The 17729-nt window shown below is 42.9% G+C and overlaps 1 protein-coding gene across 1 annotated transcript; it reads right to left on the bottom strand.

Moving 5' to 3' along the window:
- Positions 1–6250: 6250 nt before the first annotated feature.
- Positions 6251–17395, bottom strand: ECRG4 (ECRG4 augurin precursor). The gene is made up of 4 exons (XM_039218454.1): positions 17294–17395; positions 12718–12765; positions 10336–10493; positions 6251–6533 (listed from the first exon to the last, which is right to left on the bottom strand). The coding sequence occupies exons 1-4, from the start codon at positions 17370–17372 to the stop codon at positions 6384–6386; spliced, it is 435 nt and encodes a 144-aa protein (XP_039074385.1). The 5' UTR covers positions 17373–17395; the 3' UTR covers positions 6251–6383.
- Positions 17396–17729: the final 334 nt, after the last annotated feature.

Genomic DNA, 17729 nt, shown 5'->3' with positions numbered 1-17729 from the left:
TAGAAACCAATCTTTCTAGATGTATCTCTTAAATGATACAAAAGTAAGAATACCACCAGGATGAATAAACAAATAAATCCATCACACTGAAATGGGCAGTGAGGATCCTTTCTTCCAGATAGCTGGGTAGGGGTGAATGGGTAGGTTGGGAGAGAGCATCCATGAGAATCTTAACTGCAAGGTGTCCCCACGTGGTCTATGAATCCACAGGTGGAGAATTTAACCTACAGTGGTCCCTGGTTGGTAAGACTCCACCTCCCCCTGCCTCTGCACCCAAGGCCACTAGTAAAGGCAGATGCAAGGGCCACCTGGAAGAATACAACTTAAATCGGGAATCAAATATTTCTCAACCAAATAAAGCTCTGAGGAAAATGAGCAGGAATTAGGCATTACATGGAATCAAAGAGATAACATCATGGGTGAAAAACAATGGATAGATGGCAGGTAGTAACAGAACTCCATCTGTTACTACCAGATACTGGAGACAGCAAACAATATAAAAGAAGTTTAATATGTTGTGCCCGATTCACGAGTCCCCAGAGACCACCAAGGAGCCGACACTGATGCAAGTACAAAAGGGTCTTTATTACAAGCTCAAGCAGGTGCTCAGCCGCCTACCGGTGTAGTGGCAGCAAGGTGAAGCCCCAAACAATAGCGAACAGGGTTTTTAAGGAGTAAGGGATGGGGGTGTTACAGTACGTATAGCATCATCACATGAGTACCAATTACAATTGTACAGCACTCCTGGTAACAGCTTTGACCATTCAGTATCTGTGAAGTGTTCATTACTTTTGGTGGGACCCAATCATAACTTTTGAGAATCCTTTGAAAGTGACCAATTATGAGGTGAGTTCAAAGGGCCCACATGGGGTTCAGGCAAGCAGTGAGAAATTGGCTAGTTTGTATCTGCAGTTCCCAGCCTTGACTCAGACCATAGGAATGTTTTTTGATTAGCTGATCAGAGGGTGGTCCAAGGATGGCTTTAGCCTTGAACAATCTGAGGCTTTTCCTGGAACTGGGACTTGGGGTTACGTGCAGCCCGAGGTTGCTTTTAATGGAGGACTTAATTTTAGGCTCCTCTAATACATTTAAAGAAATAAAAGAGAAACTTGAAAATCTGAGCAGATAACAAGAGACAAAACTAAGCATGTTTGAAAAAGAAAGGGAAAGTGTAACTGAAGTTTATATACTTGAATAATGTTTTGGGAAGAAATCGTAGAATGGGGAGGCAGTGACATTCAAAGAAGTATTGTGAGACTTTTCCAAACTTGTTGAAAGATGCTGACTCTCAGATTAAAAACCCCAACAAACCCTAAGCAATGTAAGTATATATACAGACCTAGCTGTAAGAGATAGCAGATAAGTAAGCTATAAAAGACACTTGAAGTGACAGTGTACTCAGAGAGAAGTGATACGTAAAAAGCAAAATTCTTAATGTCAACAGTGGAAACCATAAGACAGTAAGATTCATCTCAAAGTGCTAATTAAATAACCAAAAATTCTGTACCAAGTGAAACAAGAACATGCCAAACTTGAGAGTTTACCACCCAATGACCATCACTAAACGGATCCTGAAAGATTTAATTCAAATAGAAGGAAAATGACCTCAGGTGCATGGTCTGAGCTATGAGGAGAAATAGTGAACCAAGATAACTATGTGACAATCTAAACAAATAAATGACTATATATGAAACAAAGATAATCCATAGGGAAATTAAGCAGGCTAGATTTAAAATGCCAAATTACAACCACTCAGAAATTGGGAGAAGAGATTGGAGAATAAGGTTTTGCAAGGTCCTTGTATTTTCTGGGAGAAGGCTATGGCTACTGAGTGCCTGTCGTGTTGTCAAATACGAATTAAATAGAACAAACACTAATAGAATAGACCCACTGTATACCTTCGAAAGAAGTACAAAGAGAAGACTCTACCAAGGAAAACAAACCAGTCCAAAGGAAGGCAAGAAAAGAGGAACAAGAATGACAGGAACAGGTGAAATGGAATGAGTCAAAAGTCCAAACTGTGATGTTAGAAATAAAACCAAATTGCTCATCACATTAAGAGTAAGTGGACTAGGGGTGCCTGGGTGACTCAGTTGGTTAAGCATCCAACTCTTGATCTCGGCTCAGGTTGTCATCTCACAGTCTGCAGGATCAAGCTCTGCAGCAAGCTCTGCTCTGATAGCACAGAGCCTGCTTGGGATTCTCTCTCTCTCTCTCTCTCTCTCTCTCTCTCTCTCTCTCTCTCTCTCTCTCTCTCCTCTCCCTCTCTCTCTCTGCCCTCCCTGCCTCTTTCTCTCTCTTTCTCTGCCCCTCCTCAAAATAAATAAATGAACTTGAAAAAGAGTATGGACTAAATTCTTCTGTTAAGGCCTTAATTTTTAAAACACCATATTTTAAAAACAAAATAAATTTCTGCTACATATTCTTTACAAAAGACACACATAAAGTACACAGAAAAAAAAAAAAAAGCCAAATGATGGAAGATATGCCAGGCAGCTAGTAAACAAAGGGAGGCAAATATAGTTATATCAACATCACAGGAGAACTCAGGCAAAAAGCACTACTAGAAATAAAAAATTTGCTGCATAATGAGCAATGTTTCCATTCACCAGGAAGATACATTAAAATGTGTATATACCATGTTAATTTGTGTATAGTCTCCTATGAAGCCAGACTGACAGAATTAAAGGAAAACCTTTTGAATCCATCATCATAGTACACGTTAACACATTTGGCAGTAATCAGTAAACAGACCAAAAAAAAAAAAAAAATCAGTAAGAAAATAGAAAACGTGAAGAGTACAACTACCAAGCTTGAGCTAATGGACTTGACTTCATCTAATGTCTGGAAAAGACACACACATAGAACACTTGCTGGGGTTGATACACTGGACCATACAGCTGGCCTCATTATAGTTCCAAGGATCAGGATCTGACCAAAGTTTTTCGTTGTTGTTGTTTTTTCCAATTGTTTACCACAATGCAATTAAGTTAGAAAACAAAGCCAATAAGATAATTAGAAAAATCCATCCACTTGGAAATTTAATAACACTTGTAATCAACTTAAGAATCAAAGGAGAAAATATAATTGAAACGAGATGATTTCATCATTTCTTAACTTTTCACATCAAGCTCACAGGATACAGTTCTTGGAAGGAAATGATATTAAATGCCTTCAAAAAAATAAGGCTGAAAATAGAGCTGAGATCTAATATAAATCAAAGGCCCACAGATGTAGAAGAAAGGAAATTAAGAGAACAGAAATTCACAAAGTATAGAAACATACAAAAGAACAGATCAACAAAGCAAAATCATTATGTTTCAAAAGACGGTTCATTTTTTAAAAAGGCACAAGTAGAATGGAAATGAAAATAAAAAATAAAAAAAACATAGATGCTACAGAGAAAAGCAGTAAGAGAATGTTAAGAACAACTCTCAATACTTCAGAACTTTGATATAATGGGTGACTACCTACAAAGATGGAATTTAACAAAACAGATCCAAGGAGAAACACAGTCAGAATAATGTTTTACCTGTAAAAAAAAAAAAATGTGATCAATAGGCAACAATTTTACCACAAAGAAAACACTGAATTCAAATGGCTTTATCTGAATGCTACCATTCAGGAAACATATCATTCCATTCCTACACAGAAAAGGAAAGAAATCAGCTCATTTTAAGAGGGCAGAATAATCTTGATACCTAAACTAACAAAAACAGCCAGAAGAAACACTAAAGCCAATCTTCCTCATGAACATGGATATAAGAATTCTGAACATATATCCAACCAGATTCAACAATAAATAAAAAGAAATCACGATCAAGTTAGGTTTAACCCCAGGGATTCAATTGATTAATATTAGAATTTAATCAATAGAATTCACCACATCAATTAGGAAATTAAAAAGGAAAAGTCATATCTCAACAGAGTCGGAAAATAGAAGTTAACATCCATTTGTGACATTTAAAAATTTTCTTAGGATATTTTTAAAGCCATCACGATAAATAGAAAAATCTATTTCCTTAAATTTCCTTAATTTTCTTTAATAAAAGACATCTACCAAAGTCATCCAGCAAACATAACGCATGGAGAAACATGACAGGGTGAGGAACGAAGCTTAGATGGCCTCTCTATTACCCTTCCCTCCCTCCTCTTTAATTGTGCTGGGGTTTTGAACCAGCCTAATAGTAGATAAGAAAAAGAAACACATTTAAAGGGTGAGAATGTGAAATAGGACAGCCAATGTGAAAAATATGTATGGCAGTTCCTCAAAAACTTAAACAATTACCATATGATCCAATAATTCCACTTCTGGGCAAATATCCAAAAGAATGGAAAGCGGGGACATGAGAGCTCTGTGTCCACCCATGTTCATAGCATCATGCACAGTAAATCACACTGACAGATGAATGGATAAATCAAATGTGGTATAGGGGCACCTGGGTGGCTCAGTTGGTGAAAGGTCCAACTTTGGCTCAGGTCATGATCTCACGGTTCATGAGTTCCAGCCCGTATCAGGCTCTGTGCTGATGGCTCAGAACCTGGAGCCTGCTTTGGATTCTGTGTCTCATTCTCTCTCTGTCTCTCTGTCTCTCAAACATAAATTTTTAAAAATGTAAAAAAATTAAGAATTAAAATAAAAAAATCAAATGGTATAAACATACTTTGGAATATTATTTATCCTTAAATAGGAGGAAAATTCTGACACATGGTACAACATGGATGAATCTTGGATGACATTATGCTAAGTGAAATAAGTCAGACACAAAAGAACACTATATGATTCCACACCCATGAAGTACCAAAGTAGCCATATTCAGACACAGAAAACAGAATGAGGGTCACCAGGAGCTGGGCAAGGGGTTGGGGAGTTAGTGTTTAATGAGAACAGAATTACAGTTTGAGAAGATTAAAATGTTCTGGAGACGAATGTGGTGATGGTTAACCATGATGTAAAAGCACTTAATGCCACTGAGCTATCCAACTAAAAATTGTAAAAATGGTAAATTTTATGTTATGAATAGCTTACCAATTTTTTAAAAAATTTGTAAGGATTCCAAAGGAAGATAAAATTACGAAAACAAGATTTATATGTGGCTATTATGAGTGTCCATATATACTTCTCTCCTGAAGTCCGTTGTTTGTTTTTAGTTATGGTGCGTGAATGGAGATGTATTCCAGGGACTATATACAAAATTATCAGTTTCCTGAGAAAGAGCGAAAATCTTCCATTAGACTGTCAGAGGGGTGTGTGACTCACAAAAGTCTAAGACCATTCTGAGTGCCTGCTGCAGCTCTGAGGTCATCACACAAGCTGTGACCAGATTCTTTCCATCAGTAATGTCTCTGGACAGTCCCCTCTCACCACCCATCCTCCTTCTTCCCTCTCCTCACCCCCACACATCATGTTTTACTTTCATTCACACTCTGGTTGTTTATTTATGTACTTATTTTTTATGTTTATTTTTTTAATTTATGTTATTATTTATTTTTGAGAGAGAGAAAGAGAGAGAACACAAGCAGGGAAGAGGCAGAGAGAGAGAGGTAAACACAGAATCTGAAGCAGGTTCCAGGCTTTGAGTTGTCAGTGCAGAGCCCTGCATAGGGCTTGAACCCACTAACCTAGAGATCATGACCTGAGCCTAAGTCAAAGGCTTAACTGAGTGAGCCACCCAGGGGCCCCTCATTCATTCTGATTGCTTAAATTTAAAGTGAAGTATATTCTTAAATATTATTTTAATTCATTGGGTAAGTTTTAATTTTTTTAAGTGAAATGAGGCCATTACTTCACCCAAACTTCAGCCATTTTTCTATCACCCTTCATTTCCTGCATGATCATATTAAATAGGCCCAGCTCTAGTTCAGGACCTGGGGCCCAGAAAGGTCTCAAACACCTGTGGAATGATTAGAATCCTCCAAGTCCTGTTTTGTAAACTTAAATAATTTTCGACCAAATTTTCTTTCTGTTTCCATATCTATCTATGGGCAGAAATGTTAACAAATGAAAGACCCCCTGCTCAGTGCCCTGGTCTGCCCAGGTGGTGGTGAGGATTCATGGTAGGGAAATGGTAACAGAGAGCTGTCTCTTGAATGAAGCTTCAATTTAGGGGAAATCCAGGGAATGAAATCCACTCACATGAATTCTGAGACTTTCATTTTTAATAAAATGCTTTTACTTTTAGTTTTTAATGAAATGCATTGTTAAGTACTTGCATGAAATATCAAAAGGCATTTACATTGTTTGTTTTAATTCATCCTTCCTGGTTGCAGAAAGGGGATAGAAAAGATCTGCTGAAACAAAGCCCAGCAGAAGCCACATGGTGCAAGGCAGTGAAGGGCGTGGGGCAGGGGAACTTCCAGAGCTGGTGCCCATGCTCCAGGTGTTAGTAGTCATCATAGTTGACAATGGATCCGTGCCTGAAGCCATGGGAACTCATCGCAGAGTCCTCATCATAGTGACGCTGGTAGGAATCATAGTAGTCATGCCCATTCCGATCTCTGTTCAGCCAGTAGGTGATGTCATCTTCAAATTTCTGGAGAAAAAGAGCACAATAGAGAATGGAGTTAAGGACACCCACTCCCCCTAGACAGGTACATCTTACCTCTGCCTTTTCTCTGTGATGGCTTTTCTTCAATGATTAACAGCTCTAACCGACAGTCACCCTTCATTATCATATTCTGTACTCAGAGGTCAGTACAGCCAGCTAAAGAGTATGGATCTAAGTCCTTGAAAACTTCTGCCCTATGTGTTCTAAATATACCCAACACTTAAACATGGTTCTCTTTTTTAGTAAATGAAATAGACATCTCCCAAAGATAGCAATAGCTTGGCCTGACCTGCAGGCACTTTACACATCTTACTGTACTCATCTTATAGGCACTGCCTTCTCTCCCTGCCCTGTCCTGTGCCTGGTCCACTCTAGTGGACAGAGCAGACGTTCAAGAAATTAAGTCAGCCACCACGGGCGCAAGTTATAGCCATGCGTACTAGCAACGGTGACCATTTTATATCCGTGGTGCAGGTTAGAGCTTGCACGCTGCCCTTCTTCACTCCACAAACACTCCTTAAATGGACGCAGCCTGTCAGCCTTGTGCCCGGCACCGGAAAGCCACCCAAAGCAAGTTGGGACAGATTCCCTGCCTTCACGAAGCCTACAGTTGCTGAGAGACACATGAAGATAGGCAGCTGCAATTAGCAGGAATAAAAGGAAGAAGAACTGAAGTGATTGAGAAGCGCAGAAGGACTTTCAGGTTTATAACTGGGGTAACTGGTCTTTGATATCATTGCCTGTCTTAAAGGAAAGACTAATTCTTTGTTGGTAGTTGAAGGTACAGGGTGAGTGTAGATGCAAGCTCGCAGGTGTGGATGGGGACGACTTGGAGAGAGATTTGGCGTGAGACCAAAAAGGCAGGGACAAGAGAAGGCTGACGCAGGGAGGTTGCAAGGTATCCAAAAGTTTGGGTCCAATTTTTCTCAAAGTGTGGCCGGTGCACCCTTCTCATCTCTAGAGATGCTATGAAGTGCAAGTTCTCAGGCACCCGCCCGTACCACGTGGATGGAATTTTCCAGTGGCTGGGTTGCAGGAATCTATTCCATAAGACTGACAGAGAGTATGAGTATCTGAGAGCTCCCTGAGGCTGGGAGGTCCAGCCTTGGCCATGATGGTGCTCTCTGTGGCCACTCCCTGGGGTGATCAGTGGATCAGCCTTCACCATGCTGATGAGCACCATTCCGCCCCGCAATAATCTTGTTCCCTGTTTTTTCCCACTTTATAATCCTGTTTTGGGTTTTGGCTTAAAAGATGTTTTCAAGAAACAAAAAAAATGGTTTATGAATATAGGAATAACACACAATCATATTTACAAATTGGCATGTGGGAGTGGGGCAGAGAAAAAGGGGTATTACGACTCCATTGTAATCCCTACAGCTGACATTTTGACATTATTGCCTTTTAGTCTTTTCTGTGACTATTTAGTTACAATCTTATGGATCCTCACCCTTATTCTGGTTCTGTCACCAGTCTTTATTTTAGCTATTTCTCCACATTAAACTCTTAATACCCATTTTCATGGATTGCATCCAAGAAATGCAAGTTACAACAACTAACATGCCATTTTCATGTTCAAAAAAGTACTTTTTAAAAATTTTCTTTTTTAGAAATGTTTTTTATTTATTTCTGAGAGAGAGAAAGACAGTGTGAGTAAGGGAGGGTTAGAGAGAGAAGGAGACACAGAATCTGAAACAGGCTCCAGGCTCTGAGCTAGCTGTCAGCACAGAGCCCGACACGGGGCTCGAACCCACGAACTGTGAGATCATGATCCGACCCTCAGTCAGACGGTTAACTGACTAAGCCACCCAGCTGCCCCCTTTTTTTAAATTTTCAATGAGAATTCCAGGTGCTGCTGAAGACGCAAGAAGACTGGTGCTCTCCCACATGACTCACGGGAATGTGCAATTTGACAGTGCTTACAGACCCTTACCTAATTCTACCGTTAGCCCCAGTAACTCCACTGAAAGAATGGAATCCCAGGGAAGGAACAAACCGCACACGAGGATGCAAGTAACAGCACCTGTCCTTTGGCTTTTTGTGACTGTAAGTAAGTAAGTTCATTCATATTAAGTGCTTAGAATCCTGCCTGGCAGAGTCTGGATGTATGCGTTCAGCCTTTTGCACAGGGGGGAAAATAAATATTTTGTATTCATCAATGGTGTATTCATATATATATGAATGGAAAGGAAATTGTAATACAGTTACATGGCTGCATTTTATGCAACCTTTAAAAATAAGGCTTCTAAAGAGTTTAATTTTTTGTCATCAATCGTGGTGTTTTGTATAAATACACCCTCTATGCACAGTATGAATCTTGGGCCCATTCGGAAAAGTACTTCCAGCTGCCCTGCTTGAAGATGCTGCCCTCCATCTTTTGGGACCCCTTTCTGCCTGGGGGGCAGGATGAGTGTTCTCAATCACCACAGAGCTTCCAATCCAAGACTCCTGCTGGCTCTGCTGTGCTAGTCACTTTGCACACTTGCTTCCATGCAGTGGAATCCGTGACCTTAACGCCCTTCCCACAATACCTGTACCTGTTCCCCGCTGGGAGTCTTTGATTGTAAACATTATTTTTTTTTTGTCTTCGTGAATACATTGACTCACCCATCTACCTCCTGGACTCAGGAACAGAACCATCTTTTCCTGCAAATGCATTGCCAAATTTCCCTGAAAACGTGTGCAAAGACCACCTCTCTTTAAAAGTCACTTTTTAGGGGCACCTGGGTGGTTAAGTGTCTGACTCTTGATTTAGGCTCAGGTCATGATCTCAAGGTCATGGGATGGAGCCCTCAGCCAGACTGAGCATGGAACCTGCTTGGGATTCTCTCTGTCTCCCTTTCTCTGCCCCTCTACTGCTCGTGCTTTCTCTCTAAAAATAAATAGATATTTTTTAAACTCATTTTTGGGGTGCCTGAATGGCTCAGTCACTTAAGTGTCCAACTTTGGCTCAGGTCATGATCTCATAGTTTGTGAGTTTGAGCCCTGTGTATCACTCTGCACTGAGAGCTGAGAGCCTGGAGCCTGCTTCAGATTCTGTTTTCTTCTCTCTTTGCCTCTCCCTCTTCTCAAATATAAACAAACATTTTTAAAAAATTTTTAAAAAGTCACTTTTCATCTCTTTCCATTATTCTCATGGGTCTTTGCATCAATCTTATTGTCTCTGACATTTTTTGGAGGTAAAGATGCAAATGTTTTGGGGGGGGGGTTGTGAGTTATTTTAAAAACACCCAGGCAAAGACGCCTGGGTGGCTCATTTGGTTAAGCATCTGACTTCAGCTCAGATCATGATCTCACAGCTTATGAGTTTGAGCTCCGCATGCTGACAGCTCAGAGCCTGGAGCCTGCTTTGGATTCTATGTCTCCCTCTCTATCTGCCCTTCCCCTGCTTGTGCTCTGTCTCTCAAAAATAAATAAATGTTAAAAAAAAAAATTTTTTTTAAATTTCCAGGCAAAACGGTGCAGATAAGTGAAATCAGATTCTGGATGAATTTAAGTCCCAGGCATCTTGGAAAGTGACTTCTCTAGAACCCTGCTTCCCAACCATGTTGAGAGAGACTCCCTTTTGGGTACAGAGTGATGGAAAATTCTAGCTGATGTCCCTATATCCTGATAGTAATGTTATCCAATGCCTGGGTAGCACTTGGCAGGTAATGGGGGCTCCTACCCCCATTTTTTGGAGTGAATTTTGAAGACTAATTTTCTGTGCCGTTTCCCCAAGCCAAGCATTTCTCCCCATGTCGCTGCTCTGCAGGGAGCTAGGCCTCCAGGGGCCAGGAATACCCACCGCCTCATCAAAGCCCATATAGAGGAACTGCTGGTACCACTGCTGGACCTCCGGCCGTGACCGATCCCACAGCTGCCGCTTCTGGCGCTTCAGGCTGCTTAAGAATTCTTTTGCCTTGTTCTCGTCCACTGCCACTTTCGTCTTAGGTGGAGCAGGTGCTGAAATGATCAATTCCCCACCCCCCGAAGTACAAAGAATGATTTCTCTTCTTGGTGGGGTGAATTGCTAGTGAAGATGCCATACCCCAAGCCCACCTCACATTAGATGGTTTTGACTTTCAACTTCATTCATTTTTAAAAATTTTTTTAACATTTATTTGAGAGAGAGAGAGAGAGAGAGATGGCATGAGCAGGGGAGGGGCAGAAAGAGAGAGAGGGAAACACAGAATCCAAAGCAGGCTCCAGGCTCCTCTGAGCTGTCAGCACAGAGGCTGACATGAAGCTCAAACTCACAAACTGTGAGATCATGACCTGAGCCAAAGTCAGGTGCTTAACCGACCAAACCACCCAGGTGCCCCAACTTTCAACTTCATTCTTACATCACATGTGATGAAAGACAGCTGCCCATCATCACCTCCTTGCCCTTGGTAGAAAGCTCTCCATTTGAGTGCAGCCACATAAAGGGGCACAGGGAAGAGAAGAAATGTAGCCCATTCTCTGCAGCCACTCACCAGGCCTAGACCCCAGGCTGCTTGCAGGGGCTGGTAGCCTACCCCTTAGTCATTCAGGAAACAAGTGAAATGTCTAGGACCATGAAGGTATATGTTCCTTGCATGTGCAAACAACAGAGTGCTGTGCCTGATTAGGAGACCAGGAAGGAAAAAGAGCCAGAACCATGAGCTTGGAGTGGCCCGGCCCAGGTCGAGCCTGGCACTATGACAAGTTCCCACCGCGGAGAGCTGGAGCACACAGGGCCACCAGGGACCACCATCTGTGGGCCTCACAGATCATCAGTGGTTTAACTGAGTCAACGGGCCCTTGCTTTAACATGTGGCTTCTCCCAACATCTTCCTATTGTTGTCTCAACAATTCAAAAGGCTCCATTTCTGCAAGATGTGCTCAGGGGATGCAGCTGTGCCACTGGGTCTGCCCCTGCTCTCTGTCCCCTCATCTGTAAAACCGGGCTGATGGTACCCATCTGGATGTTGTTATGAAGGCTGCACAGAATAATGGGAGTGAGGTGCTCTATGTGTTCCTTGGTCACATGGATAAATATCAGTGGATTTGTTTCCTCACTTCCTGCTCATCTGTGTTTCCCTCAGGGCCTGTTACACCTTGTTGTACACAGCAGGTGCTCAATATGTGTTTCTAGGTTTGGCTTGAATAAAAGCTGAGGATGTACCCTAGGACTCATGATTATCTTGGTGATCTGCTTGCTCCCATCTCTGACAGGATGGCCTTTCAAGAGCTTCTGTCACCCTTGGTGTCCTGGAGGAGCGGCTGCCCAGCACAGAGATCGGGGATGAGCCTGGGCTTCATGAGCAGCTGGAAATGCTGGGGAAAATGCTGGGAGCCCCTTCAGGAGCCTCCTGCCTCTGAGGGGAACCCTCAGTGCTCAGCATCCAGGGGATTTCTGGGGGTCTGACTGGGAAGCATGTGAATAGTACTTGGGAGCCCCACATGGTCCAGGAGCGGGCTTCAGACTGCCAGAATCTCCCATTAACTGGGGCAGAGTCAGGGTGGAAAAGGAATATAAGGGATCAAAGGTTCACATCAGAAATGTCACACTTCTAAATTTCTGAGAGATGGACAACTTCTTCCTTCTACAGGCAAAGATGACAGTTCCAAGGGAAGATGGCCTTTATAAGACCACAAGATTGGTCCAACTGATCTACCAGATTACGGTGGGCCTGGGACTCATATTGTATGGCTCCCAACCTGTTGTGGTTCGACAACATTTTGCTGCCATCTACCACATGCATTGTAGGAGTATTTTTCACAACAGGTGTTACTAACAAACAGTTTTTCTGTTCAACCCTGCCCTCAGGGGCTAATTGGATATAGAATACTATTCTGTGTCTATTCCACCAATGGAGGTTTTACATGCTCTAAAGGATATGCTCTAAATTTAGATACGTGCTCTACAGGGATCATGGTTCTAAGATAAACAACATTCAATTAACACAGTAGCACTGTTTCTTTTATCTTTGAGTCCACACTGACAGCTTTCAGAAAAACAATTTTCAACCATTTACTGGCAATAATATTTATTCAATAAAATACCACACACCCACCCACAGAGTAAGACCTTCAGATCTGCCAAACTTTTAAGGAGTAAACACTTCTGATTTTCCAAATACAAGTCCTCAGTGAGCACATTCAACATTGCCGTTCATTGCACTCCATTAAGAATGCAGCCCTTATCTGTGTGGGGTATACTTACCTTCCTGCTTTTGAAGCATCAGCTTGAGTTTATTCCCACTTATGCCACCTAATGGAATGAAAACAGAAATCATGTCAGAGTTGCACTATACCCTTGAAATTCTCAAGTACAAAAATCACAGTTGGAGAAAAGTACCACATGCCCCCTCTTGACTTGGCAACTTGGTGGTATCACAATATTTGATATTTGCTGCATTCTCTGTCATGCAGGACAAACAATTCAGGCTGCTCATGGCTCAAACTGGTGACAATGACAATGGCTGCCCAAGGGCATTACGATTTCAGATATTCCCTAGGAGAAGTGACATTGTTCTTTCATCTTCTTACATCTTATTATGAGGGCCAGCCATCTGTCATGTGTACCTTTCTGCAGACTTCTGCGTCCCTTTTCATGGTATAGTAAATAAAATAATGCCTCCCACCCTCCAATTCATATCCACCCAGAACCTCTGAATGTGAACTTATTTGGAAATAGAGCATTTTGCAGATGTAATCAAGGGCTTCAGTTAACTGTGAAGGAAGTTGGATCATGTCGGATGGATGGAATCTAAAATCCAATGGCTGGAATCTTTGGAGGAGGGGGTACAGAGAAGGCAGCCACATGAGGACAGAGGTGAACAGGCACCATGAAGTTTCATTGTCACGAGCTGAGGAATGCACCTGAGCTCTTTAAAAATCCAGCCCAGGGGCGCCTGAATGGCTCAGTCAGTTAAGCGTCTGACATCACTCAGGTCATGATCTCACAGTTTGTGAGTTTGAGCACCGCGTCAGGCTCTGTGCTGACAGCTCAGAGCTTGGAAACTGCTTCAGATTCTGTGTCTCCCTCTGCCTTTCCCCGCTTTCACTTTATGTCTCTCTCTCTCAAAAATAAGCATTAAGAAAAACTTTTTTAAATCCAGCCCAGTTTTGTAAGCTTACCTGGACCCTCTTTCAATTAGGCATTATTTATATTGTTTGCTGACATTTTTATTCAATTCTAAAAGTACTTCTAACCAGCCTAAGCATTTTAATAGAAAATCAAATGACTAGCTTGGTAGGACACCCTCCTCTGCCTGGTGAGCTGATGCGAGGACCTGTAGATGTCTCTCATCCTTATGTGCTATGTGTAGGTACGAGGCTTGTCCTGGGAAGGGATATCCAAAGCCCCTGGAAGAAAAGCCCGGCCTCCAAAGTAGTGAGCAGAGCAGAGCATGTTCAAGTGTAAGGAGCTGGTCTGGCCCCAGGATGAAGGTGGTGATGTCTACCTTTTAGGCAGGTCCTTAACCTCCCCATCCATGGATGGGCCCCAAGGCCTGTGTTTGTACCTGCAAAGGTACAGTTTTCTGGGATTAGGAGTGATATCCTTTACCAGACTCTCGAAAGTGTCTGGGACCCAAATAAGATTAAGAAGCCCTGCTTAAAGCATTTACTATGTCATTAGGGGGAATAAAACACATCTGTGACCAACTGGCTGCCCATAGCTGAGTTTTTCCTGCAGACATCTTTTAGGAGTGCATCCAGTATTTGCAAAATTTGAATTTGAACATCTCTGGGCCCAAGTCACTCAGCACACCCCATGGCCATCAAGAGCCATTTTACCTATTAGCTAGCTCTCTGTAGGTATCTGAACTTGAGCACTACCCAACTGCCTTTAGAATAGGTATGCCAGCCAGCGGGCCGTGATTGGGAAGAATCTCTAGGAGCTGGGTTTTTGTTTTGTTTTGTTTTGTTTTGTTTTGTTTTGTACATCATACATTTATTAGCAAAAATCCTCTCAACTCCAAAACTGGGCACAGGGATTAAAAGTAAAAATTCATTGTACTAGTAGGGACACCTGGGTGGCTCATTGCTTAAGCAGCCAACTCTTGATTTCGACTCAGGTCATGATCTCACGGTTCATGGTTTTGAGACCTGCATCAGGCTCTGCACTGACAGCATGGAGCCTGCTTGGTATTCTGTCTCTCTCCTCTCTCTCTGCCCCTCCCTAATTGCTCTCTATATCTCTCTTAAATAAAAATACACTTTAAAACACTCATTGCACTATTTAGTAAAGTATTACTGGTAACTTTCACTAAAAATGTACAAACTTTCTGAAAAATTTACCAATCCTTCAAATGATTTGGTTACAGATATTTATAATGTGTACATTTAATAACTTTTTATAATATTTATTTATTATTTTTGAGAGACAGGGCATGAGTGGGGGAGGGGCAGAGAGGGAGACACAGAATCTGAAGTAGGCTCCAGGCTCTGAGCTGTCAGCACACAGCCTGACATGGGGCTCAAGCCCACGAATTGTGAGATCATGACCTGAGCTGAAATCAGACAACCAACTGAGCCATCCAGATGCCTCTATAAAATGTACATTTAATATGGTACATTAACTGATACAGTGGAATATGTTGGAGAAAAGGAGTCAGCAAATGGTTTCCAGAAACATCTGTTGGAAATAGATTAGGGCATAATTAGGTTTCCAATACCTAGGCAGCCCCTCCAAAGATGGGAGGAGTCACCCCAAGAGGTTCCCCATCAAGACTAAATAAGCAGAGATGAGCACTTGACGAGGCTCCTATAGAGGGGATTATTTAATTAGATTGGAATGGGACTACTTAGAAAGGCTGTACCTTAAGAGTCATCCAACCTTAACAGTCAGCAAAGAAATCTATGAACACATTCGCCAAAGCAGATAGATATGTTTCTTGGCACCAATATTAGCATTCATTAATATTTTAACATTTGTCCCTCTCTACCAATAGCGTGGCACACACAGAATTAAGCATCATGGCTTCATCTGTTTGCCTTCTGTAAAAGCACTTAACAGTAAACGAATGAAACGTGGCCTGATGCGGAAATAGACACTGGATGTTGGCGTGTGCACTGCTGCTGCAATTTCTTGCAGCAAATGTGTCACTACTGTTCCAGAAATGAGAGCCTCACCAGACCTCAGCTCTACAACAGAAAAGCATGGAAAAATCCTAAATTATGAATTATTAATAGTTGCCACTGTGCCAATTACTACAAACTGAACTATAAATATCAATCCATATAATTGGACACCACACTAAATTTGCTGGAAGAAGAAAATAAAGAATAACTGGATAGCTGTGAATTTTTTCCTATAGTATGGATTTTTTTTTACTCCTACATCATCAGTCATTCTTTCTAGACGGTGATAATAGGCACTTCTGAATTTATTCAACCTGACACTAGATATCCCAGCAGACGCAGAATTGTAAGATGTCCCTTTGAAGGTGCTAACTATTAATAAATTGCTCAAGAAGGAGCAATGATCATTTTCTCCATTTAACGTTTCCAGGTCTCATAAGGATCCACCTTTGAGATTTGACGTAGATGTAAAGATTTTCATTTTATGTCATAAAAACTTTCACATTCCAGCTCAATGATGATAATATTTTAACTGACACTTTTCACTAGTTCTTGGTACAAATGAAATAAAATACAGGTCTGAAAAGAGATGGCTTATAGCAGGTGCTCACTCGCTTTAATTCAGATGTGCTTCTGAAAATGGAAGGAACAGAGGAGGTGGGGCGGATCCGTCATGTAATGGGAAATTATTAATGAGGCTCCCTTGTGGTTGTAACTTAGAAGGAGAGCAATTCTCCTGACTTGAACAGGTCCACTGCTACTCTGGCCACCTGGGGCTCTGACCTCAGGGCTCCTACAGCAGGCTTCTCCACCACCCCCACCACCCCCCATTACCACCAGGAGTTTGGTTTTCCATACCTGTTCTGAAAAAGCAAAGCACAGTAGCTGAGCAATCAAGAGTGTCTTCCATTGTCATTAGCCAGTGCCCAGCCACTCTGTGGTGGGCAAAGCACCTGTCTCAGGGGCTTGGGCAAGCACTTCATTCCTTCCAGCCCCAGTATGCTGAGCAGATCTGGGATCACAATATGCCTTGCAGAGATGTGAGGGTCAAAGTTGCTCATGCATGCTCAAGGCCACTAGTGAACCATAAATGATCCTCAAATGGAAGGTAGTATTATCAGGACAAAACCCTAAGGTAGGTCTGTGGATTCCCAGGGTTCAGATGCCTGTACATCCACCAAACCTCTTCATTTGGGGGTATGTATGGATATACTCATTTTATAGGGAACAAACCTGGAATTTTCAACTCATTCCCTGAGGGCGCCATGAAGCACAGAAGGCTAAGCATTTCTCCTTTAAGAGCATTTCCCCCATCTGGGTTGTGAATCCTGCCTGAAGTTTTGCAGACCTGGAACTTGACTCAGTTGCCAAGTGCAACTGATGCCTGGAAAGGCATCTCCACAGTGATGCATTCTGGTTCCCCTCAGTCCTCAAGGCCCCAAAGCTCCCCTTACCCCTCTCCCCCTTATATTAGGACCAAATCACTTCTTGCTTCTCCATGGGACCTTGGTCCTCACTCTTTCCCAAGGTGACCGCACTTGTCTGAGACCTGTCCTTGACCCTGATACTCTGTCCGCCTGCTGAAGCGCGCCACTCCCACTTCTGCAAGAGCAAAACCCTATTACCCATTGGCACTTGCTGGGGCTCATGGTCCCTCCGTCTTCACTCCATCACGGATCTCCCTCCCTGGCGCCCTAGCGTTGCCGACATACCTGGGCCCAGGCACAGCAGCAGGAGTAACGCCAGCGCGGTCATGGCCAGGACAGTGGGCCGCGCGGAGGAGGCGACCATGGCTGCAGCTGGAGGGCAGGAGAGAGACGCGCACCGAGAGCCGCCGCACGAGAGGACTAGGCGCACAAGGGCAGGGACGCGTGCAGTCGGGCACTCCCTACATTTCAGCCGGGGCGGGACCTGCCGGGCGGGCACCGTGCCAACGGGCCAGGAGCCAAGCCTCTGAGTCCAGCTCCCCACCCACCGCTCCACCGGGGCGCCTCCAAGCCGGGGAGCACGCGATGCTGGGGCCACCGAGAGGCGCCCGCGCCAGGGGAAGATATGGGGGAGATGGACTACCTGATCCCAGTCCTGGTTTCTCTCCACCTTCCCTTCTCGCCCAGCCTAGCTCTCGGACTGCTGGCTCTTCTCCTTTGC

Source organism: Hyaena hyaena, unplaced genomic scaffold, assembly GCF_003009895.1.
Source record: "Hyaena hyaena isolate Hyena2069 unplaced genomic scaffold, ASM300989v1 scaffold_767, whole genome shotgun sequence".
Lineage (NCBI taxonomy): Eukaryota > Metazoa > Chordata > Mammalia > Carnivora > Hyaenidae > Hyaena > Hyaena hyaena.
The sequence above is the reverse complement of the archived record's forward strand: the minus strand, read 5'-3'. Positions and strand labels throughout refer to the sequence as shown.